The sequence below is a fragment of the Balearica regulorum genome, chromosome 3, assembly GCF_011004875.1.
Source record: "Balearica regulorum gibbericeps isolate bBalReg1 chromosome 3, bBalReg1.pri, whole genome shotgun sequence".
Classification (NCBI taxonomy): domain Eukaryota; kingdom Metazoa; phylum Chordata; class Aves; order Gruiformes; family Gruidae; genus Balearica; species Balearica regulorum.
Window position 1 is genome coordinate 61,068,718 of NC_046186.1, and position 24,057 is coordinate 61,092,774.

General features: G+C 37.2%; 1 protein-coding gene across 9 annotated transcripts in view; it reads left to right on the plus strand.

Moving 5' to 3' along the window:
* Nucleotides 1-24,057, plus strand: part of L3MBTL3 (L3MBTL histone methyl-lysine binding protein 3) — an 83,977-nt gene that overhangs the window by 50,784 nt on the left and 9,136 nt on the right. For all 9 annotated transcript variants that reach the window (XM_075748060.1, XM_075748059.1, XM_075748066.1 and 6 more), the window contains 7 exons: nucleotides 648-733; nucleotides 3,056-3,166; nucleotides 4,774-4,888; nucleotides 8,140-8,242; nucleotides 16,109-16,255; nucleotides 18,113-18,277; nucleotides 22,233-22,324. In XM_075748060.1, coding sequence (XP_075604175.1) covers nucleotides 648-733; nucleotides 3,056-3,166; nucleotides 4,774-4,888; nucleotides 8,140-8,242; nucleotides 16,109-16,255; nucleotides 18,113-18,277; nucleotides 22,233-22,324 — 819 coding nt within the window. The remainder of the gene's footprint in view (nucleotides 1-647; nucleotides 734-3,055; nucleotides 3,167-4,773; nucleotides 4,889-8,139; nucleotides 8,243-16,108; nucleotides 16,256-18,112; nucleotides 18,278-22,232; nucleotides 22,325-24,057) is intronic.

A 24,057-nucleotide genomic window follows, 5' to 3' on the forward strand; every position in this document is an offset into this window, starting at 1 on the left:
ATAATGTTTAAACTTCAAGTTAAACTTCTGGTGCAGATGAAAGGCAAAGGACAGGAACTGCCTTTTCTTCAAGAGCAAAGCTGTCTTTGTGTTTCTTACAAACACTTCACGCAAACGTGACACTTCCTGAGAAAGGCAACATCTTCTTTGATGATGTCTGTAAATTATTCTTATAGTAAATGTCCAGGCTGTTTTTTTTAGAAATGTAGTTAAAACGAATTCACTAAAAGAATAGCAAGTAGTCAGGTGTGCTCTACTGTGGTACAAAGCTATCACTGATTAGATTGTGTTAGCCAGTAACATACTGTTTATAAAATACAGGATTAGACTTACAATACTTGAATGAATTCCTTGAATTAAGTGGACATATTTTTCCAGTCCACATTATTTATATTCCCATACCCAAAGCAATTGTGACATTTTCTGATAGCTACTTGATATTGTATATGAAAAGATTGTTGGGGTTTTTAACCTCCATGGTGAATGTGTCAGAGACAATTTAGAATAGCCTTTCTTGTAATTATTTCATAAATCTGAAGCATAAATCAGAACAGTATTATAAAAGTGTTAGGCATTCTGTAAATTAGACATTAATTTTGGTTTTCGCACTGCAGTGTTTAATTCTGCTCATATTTCTTCTGTGCCAGACTATCCACATGCTAAGCATTTTTCTTGGGAGAAGTATTTGGAAGAAACCAGTTCATTACCCGCACCTGCAAGGGCTTTTAAAGTGGTGAGAAAATGCTTATATTTCTTCATGCTTTTAAGTGCATATAATTAATTAGTTTAAGAAGAGAATACATATATGGTGTTCCTATGTTTCTGAATGTATCCAGTTAATTAGTTGCAAAATAGGTGGTTTATTTTTATGCAAGCTTGCAGTTCACGGTTAGAAAACAGGTAATTATTACTATAAATCACTATTACTTTCTTATTTTAATTGTTATAAATGCGATTAAATGTTACTAAATGTTACTAATTAATGTAATTTGCTATGGGAAATTACTGCCTAGTTATTAGAAATAATGAGATAGCTACCGAGTCATCACAACATATTTTGAACATATGTATTTCTAACCGTTCATTTTAAATGGTCCAATAAATACGGGGAGAATGTAAAAATGATTGTAGGAGGTCAGGCTGCCCATCTGGTCCATTGTATCTAGCAGTGGCCAAGAGAGAGTTTGTGTTTCATATCCTTCAGTAGACTTTTTCTTCTGCGAGTTTGCAAGCAGGGCACATGGGCAGCATCCACAGGCAGCTCCCCAGCTTAACTATTGTGTTTGTGTACAGCATCCTTTTCTTTTAGCTTTGTACTTGCTAGTACACCTAGAAAGACACCTGTCTTTCTTGAGCTCTTAGGATTTCAGTGAGGAAAGTGGAGTGGTCGGTAACGCAGAAAGGATTGGTGTTAGGAGCCAGCATCAGATGGCTGGTAGCTCCCAGCCCCTTGTCTCGCAGCTCGCTCAAGCTGGTTTGCCTCGGCTGTTCAGATCAGGGTCACTAATTCTGAATCACACTTTACTAAGAGCTGGAATAACAACAGCAGAAATGTGGTGCTTACGGCAGTTCCTGGGGTCAGTAGATCACCAGAGTTTATTACCAACCTGCAGTTTATCACCCCAAAATGTGTCTGGCTCAACAGCATGTCTCAATCTTATGTTCTCAGCAAAAAGAGCAAGGATTAGGAAGGTATTTCGTTATACCTGAGAGGTATAGTCCTTGGTGAAACAGTGGAGGGCTGTGGCCTTGACTACATCAAGATAAAAACAAACATTTTCTTTTTCTCTCAGAGCATCCATGTTTTAATTTCTTTCCCTGGGGTTCAGGGGACAGCTGCCCCGCAGTGCTCAGCACTGGGAATGCCCCACCAGTGGCCTGCAGGGTCTGTCTGGCTCTGTCTGCACCGGGAATCTGACCGGGACATGCCACAGGCGTGCAGGCACGAACGGTGTTAAACTGGGAGAGCACTAGCTGGCATGGCTCAATGCTGTTCCAGAAACCGTGCTAGCAGAGAGCGGCTGAGGATGGTGTAGGTCCCAAAAGGGAGCTTAGACAGGACCATCTGGCTTTGAGGATGGAGAGGAAGGAGAGCTTGACTGCATGGGGGTCAGCTGTGCTCTGCGTTTCAGTTTGTTTCACAGCCAGAGGAAATCCCCTCCTTGCTTTCTGTGCTAATACAGTGTGAACCATAGAATGCTAATTCTGATAGACAATAAGAAAGCTCATTTAATGGGAATAAAATGCTGATTGTCTTGGAGTTTGGGTGAAGTCTTCCTGAGACGGTCACAGTATTTTATGTTGTATTTTGGGAGAAAATAGAGTTCTTAAGCTGCAGCTGAGGAAAAAACACTGATGTTCAGGGAAGTCTTAGAGGGACAGATAAGTTACTTTCCTAGAAATCTAAAATACAAGCATAACATGTCTTGTGCATATGTTCCTTTAAAATAAAAATAATTTGTGCCTTAAGTTTCTTAACTGTAGATGACAAAGATAAAATCTGATCTTCCTAACAAAGACATCTTTTTGCCAAAATAGCATTACAAAACAGGTATTCGGTCCTGGTTTTTCCAAGTGAGTATTTACTGTTACACTATGGATTAGTTATGTTGTCAGTAGGAAACTGAAAAACAGTGTTTGATCCATGAAGTGAAAACACATACTAAAAAACCACAAATATGTTTCCTGTAGACAATTTCATAGACATTTCAGGCTGCTGATATGTAAGTACTTCATTCAATACTGTTGGTCAGAATCTCTGGGAAAACTTTTCTAGAGAATTCAGGAAAAAACCCAACTGATTTAAAATAAAGATCCATAATTACCTGCTTGGAAGGCTCGAATGGAGAATCTGGAATCCCAAAGTAGTTACTTTATTTCTCTAGTTTTATAACACTGGTTTGAATGAGGTTTTTATGGTTGCATTTGTTGGAGGGAGAGAGCAGATTTGAAAAAATGAAGGAAGAAAGTTTTCTATGGATTTTATATACTTTACAATTGTGTGAGATTTTTGAGGTTTTCTTCTGTTTCACATAATATTGTTGTTCTTTTCTAGAAACCTTCTCATGGCTTTCAGAAAAACATGAAACTTGAAGTGGTTGATAAGAGAAATCCAGTATTTATCAGAGTAGCAACTATTGTAGATACTGATGACTATAGAATAAAAGTAAGTTTCTCTATCTTACTGTACTATCCTGTTTCAGTGACTGATGACTACTTTGAAAACCGAAATCTTACAGTTGTAAAACTAAGCACTAAGGAAGAAATGAGTCACATTGCTGTGGTCCTGCTAAGCTTTTGCTCATCATTTTCACTGATTAATATGCGTATAATTCCTTTGGAAGGAGTTGTTTTATTATCCTCTTAGTTATATTTGCTGACATAGGTAATTAGAGAGCAGAGTTGAGTATGTTGGAAAATTGCTTTGGGAATAGTTGATAAAAGACAGTTGTCTATTCTATCAAGAAATGGAATGATTTAATATCAAGTGTCAGAGGGCTGCTATGATATTTGTGTTAGGGTCCATAAAATATTTGGCCTGGGTTAATTGAATCTGTCTCTATAAACTTCCAGGGAGAGGAGAGAGATGTGAGATATGAAAAAATAACCCTGATCTCTTGTGCCTTGTCAGAGACTTCTGCAATTCTGAACTTTATATTAATTACAGACGTCAGATTGGATTAATCTCAGATAATGTATTTTTAAGAAATTGCAGTTTTCCAGAAGTTGTATACTTGAATGATACTATTTTCTATTGTACAAAACAAGTTTATGCTCTGTAGCCCTTAACTGTTAGAACGGCTAGCATATTCCAGATACCCAGTTAGATGGATGTGAAGGATGTTTGTGTTTGCAGTTTGTACAGATTTATTAGGCATACCTGGAAATGCAGCATGAAATGCAGCTGACATTTCATTTTGAATCTGAATTAACTGGTGGTAGGGAGTTAACTAGTATCTTCACACCTACACATTTTCTATCTAAACTTTAAGTTGGTCGTGCAAAAAAGAAAACCAAAACACACCCCCCCCCCCCTCTAGTCTAATTTATTAAAATTACAGGATTTGTAGCTTCTGGTGTGGTAATTTGACTCTGTTTCATATGTTGAAAGAGCTCTGCTTGTATGTGTCTGTGTGTACATGCATCCCCACATGCGCATGAGAGATCTGAGCTATTTACTAGTACAGAGGTCAAGTAAGATTTGAAGATATTTAGCTTTTGCCTGGAAAAAAATGCATGTATAGCTCATACTAGTGGTTTTCTGGGAAGTCACATACTTCATTTGCTCATCAGTTTCAACTCCTTATCCTCTGTAATCTCATTTTACTAAAATTGCTACTTGTGTGTTACGGGGGTTGGTTTGTTTTCTATGGATAAATGCCTTTTTTTAGTCCTTCGCTTACTGTTCTGCTATTCTTAAATCCTGTTCAAACAGGAGATTTAAAAATGTTTGGATTTGGGGGTTTTTTTGAGAGAGACAAAAGGCAGAAATTCATGCTTAATTTAAGTATTAATATGAGAACTAAATTCATCCTGCTTTATTCCTGGGATTTGAGCCTGATGATGCAAGACAGAGTAAACAACAAAATGACACTTCAATAAGAGTATGTCTGGGTCCAGAATCTAATGTACGTGTATTTTCTGTGTAACATTGATAGTTCTTTTGAAGTGTCTTCTCTAATGGACATGTCATTTTTATAGATTATTTGGGGAAAGTGATTTTATAGAGAATTTTTCTGATCTAAAATCTTTTGTTCTCCTTTTTGATTTTAGGTCCATTTTGATGGCTGGGATAGTATTTATGATTATTGGACTGATGTAGATAGCCCTGATATCCATCCTGCAGGCTGGTGTACAAAAACCGGACACCCTCTTCAGCCCCCGCTTAGTAAGAGAAATCACATTATAACGTAACGATGTTAAAAGGCATGCGTACCATGCTCTCTTTTTTCCTCCAGTGCCGCCCAAGGAAGAGTAGCGACTAGGATATGCAAAATAATGTAAATGTGACATTTAGTGCAAAATCAACAGTCAGTAATTAATCACTTTTTAGTAGATAGCTTTATTGACCCTTACTGTAATGGAAATACAATGTTTCTCTGTATGCAGAAGAACCGCAGTCAAAACCTGAAGTAATGATAAAGATCTGTTGCGTGAAGTCCTGGCCCTTTGGAAGCCAGTGGTGAAGCTGCTGTGGCACTCAATAGGGATAGGGTATCACTCTTAAAAATCTTCTGTCCATGTCCCCTGGAAGGTTAGTGTGCTTTTTAGCTCAAAGGAGTCCAGACCGCACTGAGAAGGCACTCCTTTCAAATGCTGTGGCAAATCCTCAAAACCAGCTAACGTCCTTTTCTTTTTCAGCTGAGCAAAGAGGGGTTAATGCTGCCCACATTGAAGATAAATGTAACGATCATGGTACCAAAAATAACACTGTATTTACTGGCTTGCCCTCTTTGGGGATTTTGTTTTACTTGTTGAAGAAGTGGGAGGTCTGTCATAAATGGTGGCGGGGAAAAGAGACTTCTGTGGTAAAGATATGCCTGGCTATGCCATTGTGTTTCTGGATAATGGTAGCGAAATCACTTTAGCCAGACTTTGAATAGATGATTTTTAATTGAGTACTCTTCTCTGGGATTGTTTTATACTGTGACTCTGAGGTATGGTTTGCACGAGTGCTGAGTGTTCACAGCTGTAACTGAGATCAGAAGGAGCTGTGCTTGGAAAATAAGAAATGCTGAGCAATGCTAAGTACTCTGAAAAATTAAATGTAAAATAACTGGCATAAGGCACACACAGATTGTGTGAACGTGTTACCTGAAAATCTGGGTACCTCAATTCAGCGTCTCTAAAATGTCAAGAAGAAATGTTTCTTATCAAGAGCGTGATCAGAGTATATTCATTAGTTTTCTGAGCACTCCAGTGATACGGTGATGACTGCCTGTTAGGAAGTTAATCATTCTGCCTTCAAAGCAGAGCCTGAATAGCGTGCCATAAGTGCCAAAGCACAAAGTGAATAATGAGGAGAAGATCGGATGCTGCATATACGCTTCTTAAACTGAGATGTGCATCCTGCGTACTGAATGAAGGAACAGTACAGTGGGAAAAAGTAGCCTGTGACCATATAAATAAAAATTACATGGCAAAAGAACCAAATAAGGTTGCAACATTTCTATTACCTAAGATTGAAAAGAAAAATCTTAACCTGGGTGGGACTATAAAATACATAAGTTCATTTTGTTGAAGGCATTAAAAGAAACAAAGTACAGATGCCCATCACGTACAACACGTGATCTCCTTTAGGTGGTGGCGTAGGTGGAACTGTGCATCTCTTTTTAGCATGTGACTGGTGGAACTGACTTTTTGCTAGTAGTTAAGCTATAACAACCAAAATGGATGTGACAGGAGGGAAAGTGACCATCCATTAAATAGGAAAAGATTCATTAACAGCACAAATACTATTAAAATAGGATGATTACTGAGTAATATATTCTTCCAACAATATGACTTTGTATTATTACTGTAGAATATGGTATAGAATATAGAATACTATACAAATATTGATATCGTTTCCCAGTAAAGTGCATTTCAAGTTTTGTGAAAGGGTTTCAGAAGGAGAGAAGAAAATACTTTGCAAGACACAATATTTTTTCTTCAGTCAGTAAGATGGTCCTTTTCATGATGCAGTCCAGATCCCTGTGTGTTAGCACCAGAAGCTCTGTGTGAACACTGCACAATGTTAGCAAGATCACTCTAGAACAGTCATCATAATGGTCTTATGCTCCCAGTATTTATGTATTGATAGTGTTTTAAGATGTAGTGAAGTCATCATGATGGATTATGACCTTTTTGATAGCAGTTAGGGAATTAAGAACCATGCATTGGTGTTGATTTTAATATAGTTTCACAGTGACGCAAACAGCAGCTTCTTGCATAAATACGGACAGCCAATTGCAGGTCTTTTAAATGACATTTTTAGAGAGTTTGAATTTTTTAAGTGAAGAGAGAACATTTGTAGGGAGCTAGTTTTTGCAAAACCAGAGCATCGGTGAAGCAGGACTTCTCTTTACAAAATTGTCCCTATTAAGTTAACTCTTCCTCTGAGTCCACTAACTTGTTATGTTAAAGGGATCAATTTTCCATAAAGGAAGAAAAGATAAAATTCTCTGTTCTCTCATCCATGACACCATTTTAAAACCTATAGAAGTCTTTGGACTTCATTGTAGCCATAGTGTGGTAACATCAGCATAACATTTGTTAAAAAATTCTTTTGGACTGTCCTAATTTTACATAATTCTCCATCTTTCATTATTCATCTGCAAGCAAGAAATCTATCTTTTCATCTCAGAAAATTTCTTTAAATAGACCTTTTTATGTCAGTATTGTTATCTGTAGGGGGACATACAAGTTCATGTACTTTTCAAGTAAAAACCCATACTAGAGAGACAGTGCATGTTTGCAGATGTGCAGGAGGTGTTCTTAGTTTCATATACTGGAGTAGGTCTGTCTCTCACTTGCTATGAAACTATGGGTTATATACTATGTTTGCTTGAGTGTCAAAGCTAGTTTTGACAGCTCCATGCTTTAATGTCTCTGCAGGCATCGTTGTTACAGGTTGATGAAAATCAGACAGACACATAAATTCAGATAAGTAAAAATGTCAAAAATCTCCTGATGGCTTGTTCTTTTTAGTAGTAGTTTCAGCCTTTGATTTCACCACCTTGTTCACTGGAAAACTTGAGCTAAAAATGGAGAAGGTCAGTACCCATTACGAACAGAGGATCAGCAGAGTAACTTACTTTGTGCTCTTGAGAAACAACCAGATTCCGACTACAGGTAGTTAATAGGAGAGAAATTTGAAGTCATACAGTTCCTCCAAGGTTTGCATTCTTTATATAGATGTAGCTCTCCTGCAGAGATTTACTCACACAGAATAAAATTATTTCTCCAGTGGATTAGGTTGTTTGAATCTCCATCATGCTTTTGCAGAATGCATTTCTAAAGTACTTTAAAATTAGGCTTTATTCACTTACTACTCCTTCATGTTTACTATGATACTCTGGTATTCCTGCATATTTATATAACTTGTAAAGATTAGATACTTTTTTTTTAATCTCATATGTAATTTCCCCTGACATGCAGGTCCCTTGGAATTGGTGGAAGCTTTAGAGCATGGAGGGTGTCCCACAGCAGGATGTAAAGGAGTTGGGCACATTAAAAGAGCAAGACATATCGGCCATCATAGGTAAGTGCTATGAAACTGTGAGTTTATGCTTTCAATTGAGTGATGTGTACGTGTGTTTTTTTAATTGTTGTTCACCAGAAAACACATCCAAGCTGGAAGAAAATATGAAATCTTGTGAGCCTAAATATGCAGTGATTTCAGTTGCCATGGTGAGCATGCTGAAATAAACATTAGCAATCTGTAACTTCACTTCACCAGGGTGTGCAGAGATAAGATTTGTCGAACATCATTTTTTGTCACAATTGATAGATTCAGCTACTCTGTGTTTTGTTCCTGTGAGGATTCCTTGACTTGCTGTTCAGATTGCAAAATGTTACAGACAGATATGTATAAAGCAATAACTTATGAACCTTTTGAAATACGAGGGCACTAATTTTGTTATGGCTTGGGCGTTTTCATTCTGCTTGGTTGGTAGGGGTGAGGATTTGCTTGTTGGCCTGGAAAAATGCTAAAATGGAAATTGAATTCATGTGTTCCCAAATGACAGCCTAAACAACTTGCTGATCCTTTTATTGAACACATTCAGAAATATAATACAGAAATCTGGAAATCCCAGGCTCTCCTGGAGGAGAGTTGACATAGGGAGAGCAGTAGCATGGGAGAATGGAATGGGGTGGGGGCAGAGAGACAATGACAGAATAAATGGGAAACATTTATTAAGTCAAAAAGGTATTATTTTAAACATTTACAATATGACTATTTAAGTAAGGGATATACAATTAATGTAACACGTTGAGAACTAAATGCCATAAATATCATCCTATAAGCTTTTTGCAAATTAGGGCTTCCAGAAGTTTTCTTGGAATTTTCCCATTACACAGTCATATGATCCTCGAAGCACTTTGTGCTTTCTGCTCTCATATGGCTAAGAGGATTGCTTTTTGGTAATTTGTCTACTGATGTTTTTTAAGTTTATTATTAAACTCACATGATCCAAGAGTTAGCTGTGGAATCTCTTTATATTTCTGGTGGCAGAATTATGTCCTTTTGGCCAGAATTACACTGCAGGGTTTTGATGGCGTATTAGCGATAGTTGAAGCCTTGACTCATCCATAACAAAGATAACTGCCAGCAAAACTCACTGTGTTGTTACATGTTTAATGTGCAAAAGGCATCTTTTGCTGCAAGAATTTCTTTCCTGTCTACAACAGAGGCATTGTGGTTGTGTTGTGAGGAGGCAGAACAGTGCTAGTACAAGCTTTATCTCTAGGGAGAGACGTGGCTAGGATAGCTCCAGTGACAAAACCTGTTTTAGTATGAATTGTGGTGGTGTTCTAGCATGACATGGTATGCTGCATTGATGGCTTTCAGATTATTCTCACCCTTTTCCTTCTGCCTTTTTCTATCCATGTTCTTTTTCTTTGGTTTATTTTTTTTCACTTTTTCTACCTGCCCTTGTGAGCTTTGTTGAACTCAATCAGTAGGATAACTCCTTAAACAGTAAAGTTAGTATTTAAGAGGATACAATACCATCCTTCAGTTAGGATATGGTAACCTACTGCATTCATGTTCTTAGTCCACTGCAAATATGAAGTTACCCAGACTTGCCTAAAAAGCTTCCTGGTTGCTTAGCTCAAACCCATTGTATTTCGTATCCAGGTAGACTAAGTCTTACATGATTTATTAATGCACCTGATCTGTATGGCAATGACTTCCAATTCAGGGGATCTCAATTACTTAGAGTCAGATGAGCATACCCATTCTTAGTCCAATGCTGAAGCTTGAAAAAAAAAAAAGATACTGTAAGTGAATGTGTCAGAAGTTTTCATTTCTGATCTTCTCTCTAAGTAAACTTTGGCACTAAAACTTCTAATGTTTCACAGGGAAGGGATGAGTAAGAGCTATGTGTCTAGTTAGTTCATGTAGCCTTTGTTTTTATAACTAGATTTTCCATGGTATTTAAAGTTGTTACACTTACTCATCCTGAATATTAAGAAAAGAAATAAACTCATGGCAATCTATTGTGGTTTATTTTTGCTACGGTCTTAGCAATCCTATTATTTGCACATTAACTGATAGTTCTAGGGGATGAAAATATAACCAAAGAGATTTTGTTGATCATAAGACAGGTATTTGCTGTTTCATAGCAAATAAATTAACACCGTTAAGTATCTTATTCACTAACTATATTGGATTGCCCTCTGTGCTGATATTGTGGGTTTTTTTCTTGAGCATTTCTGAGGAAGATAATGAGATTTGTTATTTATCTGGAGTCTACAGATTTGAGGGGCCAGGTCACCCCAAAAATTCTAACACTGTATCATCACTTTTCTCCTGAATTAACAAAGACATTTTGAAATTGGTATAATTATCCACGTCAGGTAGCAATCCCTTGGCTCTTTTATCTTGGCAACCTTGAAATGTGTTTAACTATGCTTATCTTTTTTTTTCATGATGAGGTACAATGTCTATCTACAGCATAAATGCCTGTGTGCAGAAAAGATGGTAATTTAAAATGCTAAGTAGTTCTGAAGTAATTTTGAGAGCTTGTTCCTTAGGAACCAGATGAAAGCCTTGGTGATTAATTATGTAGTGGGGTTAAAGCATTTACTTTTTGGAAAAGTTCATGTTAATAAGGACTTGGTATCTATCACCAGTTGATGTAGAGTTTTGTGCTGCACAGCTGAAACTGAGACTGATGTGCAGGTTGGTAGCATTGTGCAGATCACCTGCATATTTATGATTGTGAATGTTATGCTGTCTGATGTTTAATGCATGCATTAATTTTCGAGTTCAAGCAGTAGCACAAAGTGGTCAGTTGTAAACAGGTTATTAGTGTTTTGGGTCAACTCACTATGAATAAAGTTTTTACCAGAAACTTTACACGTGTTATGTTTAAGTTGAAGTGAACTGAATGTGCCGTGGTGGAGGCTGTAAGAGAATCACAGTGCAGAAATGTGGAAAACCTCAGCTCAGCAGGATGATCTATTTGTTCAGTGTTTGCTGAAGTAATTCTCATCTGATTTTGATGCCAGTCTCAAGTTTCATTTTATCTTTTATGTAAGGTCATTGGCCCCAGCCAAATCCATTATAAGCTACTCTTGAGTCAGGTTTAGACTTCTGAAGGAGCTTTCTCCTAAAAAAGAATTACTTTGATGATAAACATGCATTGTCAATTGTGAAAGAGAGCATTTGTATCACTTGTTTCCAGACTAGTTAAAAATGTTTTCCTAAAGTCAGCTGAAGTAAAGACATCACTCAACAAAAATCAAGCAGATAAAAAGCATGTATCTCCCAGATGTTGTCAGGACCTTTTTGCTGGAGGTTTGTTACTAATCACGTATCGCTGCCAGCAGATACGGTCGTCTGGACATAGGCTGCTCTAGATAAAGACTAATCCATGAGTTAGTCCAATCTATTTCTTTAACCTATCAAGGAAGATAGTTCGAGCAAATCTGGGTGAATTTTCCTGGAGCTGCCATACAACCTCATCCCTTGGCATTAACCTGCACCTGAAAGTCAGTGAGGAGCTGGCATTGGTAACGTTTCCAACCAGTACAGCTAAACCAGGAGACTTGTCTGTGGCTTCACACAGGTTTGCAAAATATTCCTAGCAGCCATAAAGACTAATAATCTATATTAAAAAATACTTTAGTATTAACTTTCTTTTACCAAATCGAGTACCACCTTACTCTTCTTCAGGTTAAGAGAGAATCCTGGCTTATGTTCTGGTCTGATGTTACGTATAACTGAGGCTGAGTAATCCAGTTGGACTCTGTACTTCAGAAACTTTGCATGTTACTAGAAGATAGGAGCATCTCCGGATGTCTGAAGAAGACTTAAGTTCCATGCCTGCCCATCAGTAGCCCAGTTTATCCTGCTACCTTTGAAGTTTAGAGAAAAAGATATGTATGTAACCCTACTGGAGATAGATCCTGAGAGTGATAGAAGAGCAGTCGCAAAGTAACCACAAATGGGATATGCTGTCTTGATGCTTTAGTTCCATTGGGCAGTTCTGGAAAGAGCTGATTATGTAAAACCTGTTGACTTAAAAATCCCAGGCCTGTGATCCTGGGAATTCTTCAGAATGGTATACAAGAAGTAGTAATTGGTGCATTGGATTTTTCCTTTATTGAGCTTTCCTGATTCGATAAAAACAGAAGTATATTTTAATGCTCAGTTTTTACTCAGCCTATGCAGGACTCTGGAAACAGTGGCTCCCTTTCCTCAAAAAACTGCATTACGGACATGTATATTGCCAGCCACTCTGCTGCCATTTCAGTAGTATGCAAAGTGTACAGCAGGTAGATAATTGCTGTGCTATGTTGATCCTCCAACGTTTAGAGATGGCTGATTACTCTCCTGTGCGGGGGGGGTCAGGTGGCGTTAATGTGAATATTTGTTTACTGAAACATGGGTTGAGCCTACTGAGGCAGCTCAGATGATAATTGAGTAGCTTTGTGTTGGACTGGTTTCAAAGCTGTGAAGCAGTGCTGGAGGGTGTGCAGCCCTGTCAGATGTATAGTAGAGGTTTCAAATTGGGTAGCTGCTGCTGCTTCTGCTTCTTGCCATACTCCCTGTGCCTCTGGCAGACCTTGGTACCCTCAAGTCAAGGACATCTGATCATTTTGGAAACTGGCTTCTGAACTTCTGCTGTTTTCAAAATATTGTGCTAAGGTAAACTGCAAGCTGGAGCAGAAACCCAGGTTTAAATTGACAGAAGAGTTAAAAATTGTAATTTAATATTAAATAACCTAAACATCAAGACTTCTGAGCCCTTGAGATCAGGTGTCTCTAAAACTTACAGTCCTGTATAAATCAAATACTTCTATTATGTAAGGATTACAAGATTAATTTTTTAGTCTTTGTAGTAGGCAAGCTAAACTGAACTAAAGGCTGGAGGCATTGAGGTTCAGGAGGATTTACTGATTGATCCAAAACCATGTAACTCATGTACAGGTTCATTCATGCCGTGTTTTGTTGAAACAAAGCCAACAGTGGAAACGATGAGGGTTCTTTTTGTTGCCCCAAGTAATAGTGACATCAAAGGACTATCAAGGAGTTTTTAAAAATGATACAACAACTCAAATAATTAATTGCAAGGAAAAACTCATTGGAATTTAGTGTTCTAAAGCATCATTAATATTATAACTGTTGTTGACTGAAATTGTCATTCAACTTCTGTTTTCCAGAAAATACTAAAGGAAAAAGCAATATGTAAACAAGCAAGTTCTGATGAAGGACTGAATTTTGAGGCTTTTTTGTGTTTTTTAATTTAAAACATATTAATGGTGTTGGTAAACAGAAGACCTGCTGGAGATGAAACTGTATTGTCAGATTTCATTGTGGTGTAAGGCTTGTTTAGTAATACACAATTGAAGTTAAATACCGCGTTGGTAGTGTTTAGTGTTTCCTTGAGACAGCCCCTCTATCGGCTTAAAAACACTAAGTCTCAGAACACCTCTGTGAGCATAGGAAGCCAAAAGAAGATTACATGCTTTGCCTTATAGCAGTGGCAGAACTGAGATTAACCAATATATTCCTGAGTTTCTGATAACTGTATTTCATCACAGTGGTATGATTTTGTCACAGCAAGAACTTAAATCCCACTAGCATTGGCTCCTTAAAACTGTTTTCTGAATAGAAGCCAATATCTTTTATCTTGTAGTTAATTTGAAAGGGAAAAAAAGACATCATTGTGATAGATGCAGCAATATAAGAAATTGAGAATATAAAAACACTTGCCTATCTTTCCTAGTGTTCCTCTTTTCTTCCCCATCTTTCAGTTCATGTTTTTTTGTTCTTTTAAGACACTGGCAGAGGCTAGTCCTAAGACAGACAAAACTAGTAGGTTGAAAAATAAATGTAAGTAGAGGTAATATAAATAAATCTAAAATAAAATGCCAAATCCTTCTTAAGAGAAATTCGAAATAGAAGTTAAATATTCCAAGTTATTTTTTTCTTTGTATATTGAGTTCCATGTCTTTAAAACATTTTCATTAACAAAAAAATACCCTATTTCAAGTGTAGTGCTTTAGTGTCCAGCCACCCATTTGGTTATATCTTATTCTGCTATGTAAACTTCTGGTATGAAGGTTCTCATGGCAAAGAACTTCAGGGCCTCTGTCTCAGAGGAGGTGCTGGAACTACCACCCAGTTCCTCAGAAGAAGGCAAAGATAACTGTCCTGTGTAGATCCTCTGGGGTGGATGGCTATATGTCCCTTGCAAACGCTGTGCAGGCTGTTGTGGAACACCATCTGCTTAGAACAGCCTTAAACAGGGATCTCATCTTGATTAGAAAAGCAGAAATCATATTCTGCTGACATGTTTTTCCTCCATAATTCAAGTTCAGCACAGCTATACAAGGATTACAAAAAAAAAAAAAAAAAAGGTTGATACTGTCTTGTTTTCAAATGAATCGACGGACAAAATCAGACATCCTGTTGGACTCCCGTGTCGATAACCCCAGCAAGGAGTGACTGACTCAGCTTTTGTAGCCTTGAGGAGTTTTCTCCTTTTATGCTAAGTGCTGAGAGAAATGTAAATTTCCACTAACCTCTTGTTTATGTTGGAAAGACCAAAATTAGATTACTAATATTGGTCCAGTCTTGTTTGTAGGAGTTGATACATATACACTGTGAATCCAAAACTTCATTGGTAAGGGAAAAGGCAAATGTACGGCATATTTTGAATAAAAGGCCTTTTTTATTCTGTGCTTTGTAAAATGAACGTGATAATGAAGTCTGTTGGTTTTCTACTTAGTTTTTGTAATTTGGAGGTGGTAGGGTAGACTTGTTTGTATTAGACAGTTGTATTTGGAAATCCTGCATGTAACAATCAGTGAAACAAATACAACATTGCAGTAGTTCATGGAAAAGCAGATAGTTATATTCTTGAAAAGAAAATACACAAAATCCCAGAGCATGGGGTTTTTACATTTTACCATTCTAGAGGTCCTTGTAATAATACTGGTGAGTAGGAAATCACAATTTTAGTTTATAGTTAGTCACGGCTCACAAACCACAAGTAGAGCATTATGTTTAGTACAGCCTCTCCTGTATCTTAAATAGAGATTTAAAAACTGAGTGTGTTGTTATTCGCTGTTGTGGCAAATGTATACCTTTCAGAATTTGGGATATTACCTTTGAAGTGTGAGTATGTAGCCTGACTAATCAGTTGAACATTGCGTTGCATTCTTCTAAAGACAAAATCCTAATTCAGCCCAGCGTGTTTTGTGTTGCTGTTCTTCCTTTTCCTACCTCTTGTGGGAGGTATGACTTTTACATTTGTTAGAGTAATATTTACAAGTCATTATCAAAGTATGGTGTCAAATTCTCTCTTTCTCTACTTGGAGTATAGTCAAATAGGGAGTGTTGAATGATAGGAAAGACTGAAAATGTCACAATCTTGTAATGGAATATGACAAAACGGCATTTGCAAAGACAGGACATTCCTCATACTGTGCCCTTGCAATGCAGCTTCTGTGTAGGCATTACATACATAATAGGAGTAACCCCTCCTTTACTGAAAAAATAAATGTGGGAATATGGTTTTGTTTGGAGACAGGTAAGTATAGTCAAAGGCACCCTGTATGTTATTTATAAAATACCATTAAAAGTATGAGAGAACAAGCTAAATATTCATCAAGCAGTTTTCCAGAATGTATATTGTAATATAAATTAATACAATTTGTGCTACATAAGTTGCTGTCAAAAGGAAATGCAAAAAACATTCAGGTTGAGGTTTTTAATTAGTGGATTTATTAACATTTAAAAGTATGACTACTTATTGCATTTTTTTCTAATTTTCTTTATATTAACTGATCGCATCTGCTTCTAGAAAACTGGTCTCTGTTGTCATTTCATTTGAACTGTGTCAGTAAAGTGTCTGAAAATAAGGAGGCATTTCTCTTCTTCAACTTCTAGTGCAGTCAGCTGCCCATATTCAGAGATGAACTTGAACAAAGAAAGCCTCTTACCTGACCGGTTGAGTGGGGAGATGCCAGCAGCCAGTCCTGTCCCCAGAAACAGAAAAGTGGAAGCAAATGAAAGATCCACCTCTCCTGTAATCAAGTAATTAACGATCGAAGTGATGTCTGTGACTAACAGTAGTACTTTATTTCAGTGTTCTGCAGTGTAATTTGTAGTTGTGTCATGGCTGAATGGTTTCAGAAAGGCTTGCCTATTTATCTACATTTTCATTTACAGCGAAGGAATGGTTTCATCAGCGCTTATCAAAAAGGTCACTGAGCTGTCAAAGGCTGATACTGATTTTACTATGTATGACTTAACAAGAGTTCGGTTTCATCTTCCGTGTAACTATCTAGACTACTAAGTGGTTAATTGGAATTTAAAATGGATTGTTTGCCAGTTGATTTCACTGAAGGAAAAGATTTATTTGTGTTTCTTTTGTTTGCTGGGGTGGCCTTATTGATGTGACTGTAAATTAATGTTGCTCTCTGAAGAACAGCCACTATGAATTCTGTTCTAATTGTGGGAGTGGGGAATCGAATTACTGGGAGTGAGTTTTGCAAGAATGATGCTAACGTCTGTAGCTGAAGCTTCTAGCAGGAGCACTAGGAAAAAACAAAGGGATGTGATAGCAAGGTGATGAGTTTCAGATGGTGATTTTCTATCAGAAATTGTGGACACCGACTCCTGTGGTTTTTTTGGGCTGTGGCGATACATAGAGAATTAAAGAAGGAAAGGAAAAAAAAGAGCGGCTTTCCATTCTTTTCAAGGGCTACATTAATGTAATTGTGAAAATGTGAATGTTTGTAATGAAGGTTTCCAGTTCCCGCTGTAATGACCACGTATTTTCAATAGATGGTATTTTAAATTACATTCTTGGAGACAGTTTCAGCTTCATGCTTTACAAACAAAAATGTTCAGCTGTCAGAGAGTGCTGCCTGGTTCGATTGTTCTTGTAAGTGTAGGGTTTTGGAAATCTGAAGTGACTTAATCACCCTCTGACAGGCAGCCCGGGTATCGTCCCAGTGAAGCCAGTAACAGTTTGCGCAGTGTTTTCTGTGGCAGGAACTGTGTCAAGTGCTACCTTTTTCATTGTCCTAATTGAGAGACTGCATAACATTTTTAAAGGGTCCTGACTGCGTAATGGCATATTGTGAAAGGGAGAGAAGGGATAGGAGGAAAACAATGCTTCAGAGTTTTCTTGTGTTACAAATATTTGAAGTGGATAGCTTATTATCAGAAATAACATTAGGCAAATTCTGTTTCTGTTGAATTGCCTAAAAGTTTTACCTTTGATTTCATGGAGAATAGAGTTCTGTATTGTGATTTCTGAAAATCCCAGGTATACAATTTTCATAGAATCATGGAATGGTTTGGGTTGGAAGGGACCTTAAAGCCCATCTAGTTCCAACCCCCCTGCCATGGGCAGGGACACCCTCCACTAGACCACGTTGCCCAAAGCCCCATCCAACCCGGCCTTGAACACTTCCAGGGATGGGGCAGCCACAGCTTCTCCAGGCAACCTGTTCCAGTGCCTCACCACCCTCACAGTAAAGAATTTCTTTCTAACATCTAATCTAAATCGACCCTCCTTCAGCTTAAACCCATTACCCCTTGTCCTGTCACTACAGTCCCTGATAAACAGTCCCTCACCATCTTTCCTGTAGGCCCCCTTTAGGTACTGGAAGGCTGCCATAAGGTTTCCCCGGAGCCTTCTCTTCTCCAGGCTGAACAACCCCAACTCTCTCAGCCTGTCTTCACAGGAGAGGTGCTCCAGCCCTCTGATCAGCTTCATATTTTGTTGGAAGCAAGTAAGAAACTTCTGTGTATTTCTTAAAACAAACAAAACCCTTGTATTTCTTCAGTTACACTAATGACTGTTTACCCACAGAGAAAGTAAGTTGAACAACTCCACAGCTGCTCTCAGTTTTAAACATTTTGTTAATTTGTTTTAAACAGTGATAGAAAATGCCCCAGCCCTGGTCACATAAGTATGAAATCTTCAGCTCACAATCGATCGTCTGGGAAAACTGTATCAGAAACAACTAAGCTGGAGGATGCGGAAAGCAAATCTCCTTGCAAGAAACCCCTGTTGTGCGATGTGAAAGAAAAGAAGGCACCTGGGTAACTATCGGTTCCTTTCAAAGTGTGTGTTGTTTGGAGATGGTCAGTTTAAAATGCAGCACAGTGATTTGTCCTTGCAACTCTTGGAAGCAGTGGGAAGGAGATCGAAGTTCTTCAGCGGTCTTTATATTAGAAATTGGGGGGGAAGGGAGCATCACAATGTATTTAAGAAGTAAGAAATGTGTATCGGAGAGGAGAGGAAAAATTCTACAAAACAGAGAAATTATTGGAAGTTGGGATCCTTCTTCCCTGCCTCTGTGTACAAATATGTTATTGTACATGTGCAAATATGTAAATACATCTAAACATGAAAAGTACTTCCTTCACTCTCAGGATTTGGAATATCTTTTTGACAAAAAATTACATGAGAAAGTTCCCAAGCTTCCATTGACAAATAATGTTTATGGTATAAAAAGGCTATCTTTGAGACTAAAAAGATACAATTTGTTGTTTTTGTGGGGAGATGTGAGGCAATAGTGTTCCCTACATTTTTAATTAGTTACAGTATCAGTGCATTATTTTGTTGGCTGTTTTCACACAGAAATAGAAGACACCCTGGAACAAGAAGTATCATTTGTTATATATTTATGTCAGCTACATCCTCCTGTGTTCATAATACATGAACTGTAAGTGTTAGTAATAATAGTGTCTTGAGAGACTTTGGAGAGTTAGTATTATATGGTAAATACCTCACAGTAAACCTGATGATTGAAATGTAACTGTTCTATTAAGAAGCAATAAACTCTCTACAAGATTTTTTATTGTGCCTTTTTTCCGAATTGGGTTAACCAGATCTAGCAGTGTTTTATGACTGCTCTTCCTTTTTCCACTGGATTTTTTTTTCTTTCATGAACTAGTATTCATTGCTTCCTTTATTCCAAAAACCTATACAACAAAATACAAAAGATATTTTTGGAATGTTTAGCTTTTTGCATATTGTAAAATTGGTCAGCTTTTCTTTAGAACATTCTTTCACATTTCAATTAGGTGATATTAATAAAGTTATATTGAAAAAAATGTAGTAGGAACATCAAGCGCTGTTGATATAATTCCCATATCACAAATAAATAGCATTCACTAGTCATACTCACGTGAATTTAAACAGCAAAAAAAGAAGTCGGTTTCATGCGTAATTCTGAAATAACCTGTGTTAAATGATAGTTGTCATTTATCATTTTAACCTTAATGGTAGTAAATTAATCTTTTTTAGAAATAAACTTATACTTTATAGAATATCTCTTAAAATTCATTGAAGAACAATTTATTTGGTCTTTCATTTTTTTAGAGGGTGTTACCTTTATGAAGCCCTAAAATAAGTAATATGTGTGCTATCTGTTCGCTCTATTGAGTCATTTTTATTCAGAGAATAACAGCCTCATACCAACTTTGAATTATCCAGAGGCTTTGCAGTTTGTGTTTGAACTGTATAAATACGCTGATGACTCTCTGCATTTTATCATCTAGCTTTCCACATTCTTTATGTATCCAGCATAGTCAGAGGACTTTTAGTTGAATAAACTTCCTTTTAAAAAGGCATGAAAAATAGCGTTCACAACATTAGGTATATATGAACTGCTAGAGTCATAAAATATTGAGCATCTGGTTATTGCAATACCCAGTGTATCTTTTTAGATGTGTATTCAAAGTACACATGCATAATTGAAGACATAGATACATGTACTTGTGTGCTCTTTAGCTACTGAGCTCGTAGTGGGGATTTAATTATTTTTTACTTTAGTACAGTTGGCTATTCTTTCATGTTCCAGGTAATCTTTTGTTTCACAGAAGTCCTTGATTGAGGAACCAACCACATACAGAGCCAACCTTTAGAATTACTTTGTTGTGTTAAATCTAAGTGGTACTCAGATAATTTCCAGTTCTACTTACTCCTTTTCTTTCTTTCTTTCTTTTTTTTTTTTTAAACTAGTAAGAGATACTTGTGCATACAAACAATTGTACTAAAAAATTTTGGTTTGCAAAAATATGTGTATAAACACTACAGTCTGTCCCTCTGGAATGTTCCTGAGATTAAAATTCAAGATAAAAATTACATGCCTACAGCATATTCAATTTTAATTTGAATGTATCTTTATACTGTCTTCAGAGCAGCAAAAGAATTCCGCTGTGATAGGATTTCCATTCTGGAAATATTTACAATTAAGGAAGGTGAACCCTCAGGCTTGGGAATCAAATGGCACTACTTCTTAAAAGAAAATCAAATTTATCTTCCAACCCCTTCCCCAAACCCTTCAATTTATGATACTATCTTGTACTTTACTAGTAAGATAAAATTTCTGGATGTATGTCACTATGAAAATTGTCCTCAAGAAAATAGGAAGATACATGCTTTCTCACAGGTGTTGGTGATCTCTCTTCCTTATGTTGAATTACAGTAATCATTTTCTTTGACTTTGGAATTAATTGCACTACTTTGTAGCATCCTACTTTAGAAGTTTGCTGTGTTTGTGGAGGTTAGGCAAAGAATTTTTAAGTAAATAAATGCAGGCGATGTTTCTGAGGAAGATACTGTGGAGAAGTCCTTTGTGGCAAGGACTGCAGTATGACCAGCAATGCCTGCCGTATGCATTCCACTGGCATTGCTTCTCATACCATCACTATGTGTGTCCTACCGTGCTACAAAGGCTGGATTTTCTGGTTTGTTGTGTTCATTTCGCACCATTAATAGTGTGTTAAATGTATTTCTGTTGATGTCAGTGAACTTGCAGCTCCTAGCTGATTTGTTCCCAAATGCTTACTTGTATTTAGTAGCATAAATAGTATTTAATATATAAATTGTATTTAATAGTATAAATGTAAACAATGGAATTAAACAGGCCTGTCTCTTCTGTGGATTTGTGGTTTTAGGTTAGCTAATCTTGATGTCTAACTAAGTGTTAGTTCTAGTTTGGCTTTTTATCTGTGTTTGAGACTTTTATAAAGGGATTCTTGTTGACTGCTTCGCTGGTAGACAGTAAAGCATGAGTTCAGGCAGTGGGCTTTCTTGTAGTCTTGACTTTAAGATCATTCTGTCTGGTGCCTATTTTTAGAAAATGTTCATTATGTACTTACTGTCTCTGAGAGCTCTGCATCTGTGATGGTTTAGTAAAAATTGGCCAGTGTGTTCTCAAGTTCTTAAAAGCTGAAGGAAATAAATACACACATAATGTCAGCGAGTTCGTATAAGCTTCATTTTTGTAAGAAACCGGGCTGGAAATACCTTCTGAAGGCAGAGTTTGAAAAGGAACTTCCCAGGGGCTGGCTTTATGATGAAGATACACCCACCCTGTTAGAAATTCTCTTATTCCCACCTCTCTTGTCCCATTTTTCTTGATGGGGGAGAGGCGTTCCCTCTTTGCAAATGTTTGGGCTGGCAAAGCTGAGGGAGCAGCCACAGGCAGCAGGCACAGCGCAGCTCTTTTAGCTGGGTAAGAAGTCATGAAAACAGTAACAAAAGAATACAGATTTTTTTCACTGGGAACATGAACAGCTGCACAACAGTGTGTCAGTATAGTACAGGAGTTGGAGATGAAGGCCGGACAGAGAAAAGGGAGTAGATGTTGTTTCAGACAGCTCCTGAAGATGGCCTGGATAACCATTATGACTTTGTAGGAGATGCAGCTATGTATGTGTTTTTCATTTTTCCCATCTTCTGCCATGGATACATCTACTACCTTCATTTGTATATTTTCCAGTTTCAGTTACAAAGTCAAGTGTGTTGCTAGAATTTACGTAATCTTACTTTACACTACTCTTGAGCCTTCATTGCAAAATTCATGTCAGTAATTATGCCATCTGTGTAAGTCAGAAATTAGATCCTCTTTTTTTACTTTATGATGATACAGCATCCTTTGTGTGGGAATCCTGGAGTGTTAATAGCATTGTTAGCAAGAGATGTCATCATGCTTAGTGATTTTTATGATGTATTAATAAAAAATGAACATCTTATTTTCCTCAGTGGAGTACTACAAACAAAGGACTCCATAAAGAACAAAGAGAGTGAGGAAGAGGAGACAGAAAATAAGCTGCTCATTTCAAATGAAATTAAAGGTAAATTGGCAGTACTTCATTTGTTTCGTGTTAAAATCTGCAGAACAAAAGTAGTGCGATATTCCTTGAAATTCTTTATGAAACTGCATTGCAACTTGTTTTCTATATTCACTACTTGTGCTCACAAATTTCTTAACAGTAACCCTGTGTTTCTTTATCTTGTAATCAACAGAGGCTTTGCCAACGACTTTATTGCAGTTGTAAAGATGAGTGCAAAATGAATACTCGTATTAAAAGTTTCATTTCAATAATATTTTTCCACTGACTTTTAAAAATAGGTGATTAAACCAGGCTGAGTTGTAAAGGTATTATGTTCATTTGTTGCTTCAAAGGGGTGTTGAAAGAAGGTTAAAGATGCAGACTTTAGCCTTTACACATTACAGACATAATGCAAAGGTAAGGTGATTTATTCAACCCAGCCTCGGTCTGTTGTGCAGTCTGATACTTTGCAGCAGCCCCTATGCAGAATGAGCCCTTTCTTTTTCATGAGTGGTACAGAGGGATGGCTGAAATTTTTACTTCACTGAAAAACTGGAGACAGTCAAGCGGAGGGCAACCAAAATGATTAGGTGGTTGAAGGACTTGACATAGGAGGAAAGGTTGAAGGAATTTGGGAAAGGAAGGCTTGGAGGAATCTAGTCACAGTCCTCCAGTAACTAAAAGGTAGTTACAAAGAAGATGGAGGCACCCTCTCCTCCAGGCTGCAGAGTGGTAGGAAAAAAGGGAACGGACACAAGTTGCTTCAGGGGAAATTCTGTCTGAATATAAGGAAGAAACTCCTCACCATGAGAAGAACTGGAATAGGCTGTCCAGAAAAGAGATAGAATCTCCCTTGCTGGAAATATTTAGGACTTGGCTTGACAGGGCCCTGGATAACTTAGTCTAATTCCCTGCTCTTAACCGAAGGTACCTTCCAACGTGGACTTTTCTTTGGTTCAGTGGTTCTTTGTGGTCATGTGTACTGCTGTGTCAAAACTCTTGGCTGTTCACTGCTCCAGTTGGACAGATTGAGGTAGCTGTTCATTATTCATTCTTATCCTCATTGTTTAGAAAGAATACAACACAATTCCAGAACATCACAGTCTTAAGTTTGATAATTACTTTGCGTGTGTGAAACTTAGTATGTCAGGCTATTTAGTTATTGGACTGAGTCAGTGCATTGTTTCAGTGCAGCTTTTGCTGCAATACTTTAATTAACTCATGCAACTTGAGTGAGAAGCTAAAGTCTTAATTTCATAATTTAATTACTTAAATTTTTAGATATTTTCCTTCAGTTTGTTGTGCAACAAAATTTGTAAGGTTTTCATCAGAAATCTTGAGATTTGAGTAACTGTGGTTCTTTAAGGGCTACATTTCTTAAGTTTTAAGTGAGTTCATCATTGTAAAACCTTGGAAATTCTTCTAGACTAGTAGAGCATTGCATAAAGATACAGTTAAGGTGATATTTTATTTTTAAGTATTTACCTCTGATACATTTCTTTTTATCTTAAAACATTGTTTGTCTGCCAGGAGTTTTCAGATAGATCTAAAAGGCACTCTGAAAACCCTGTGAAGTATGAAAGGTTCCATCTATTAGAAGAGCTGTGCAAAAGATGTAAAAACATTCAGATTTTTACAGTGTTTTGAAACATGATGTAGTTCAGAATTCTGGAGAAAATGAAGCATTAAAAGAAGACTCTCTTTAAAGCAGATGAAAGAGAATTTTTGGCCATTTGAAGTATTTTGTTTCAGCA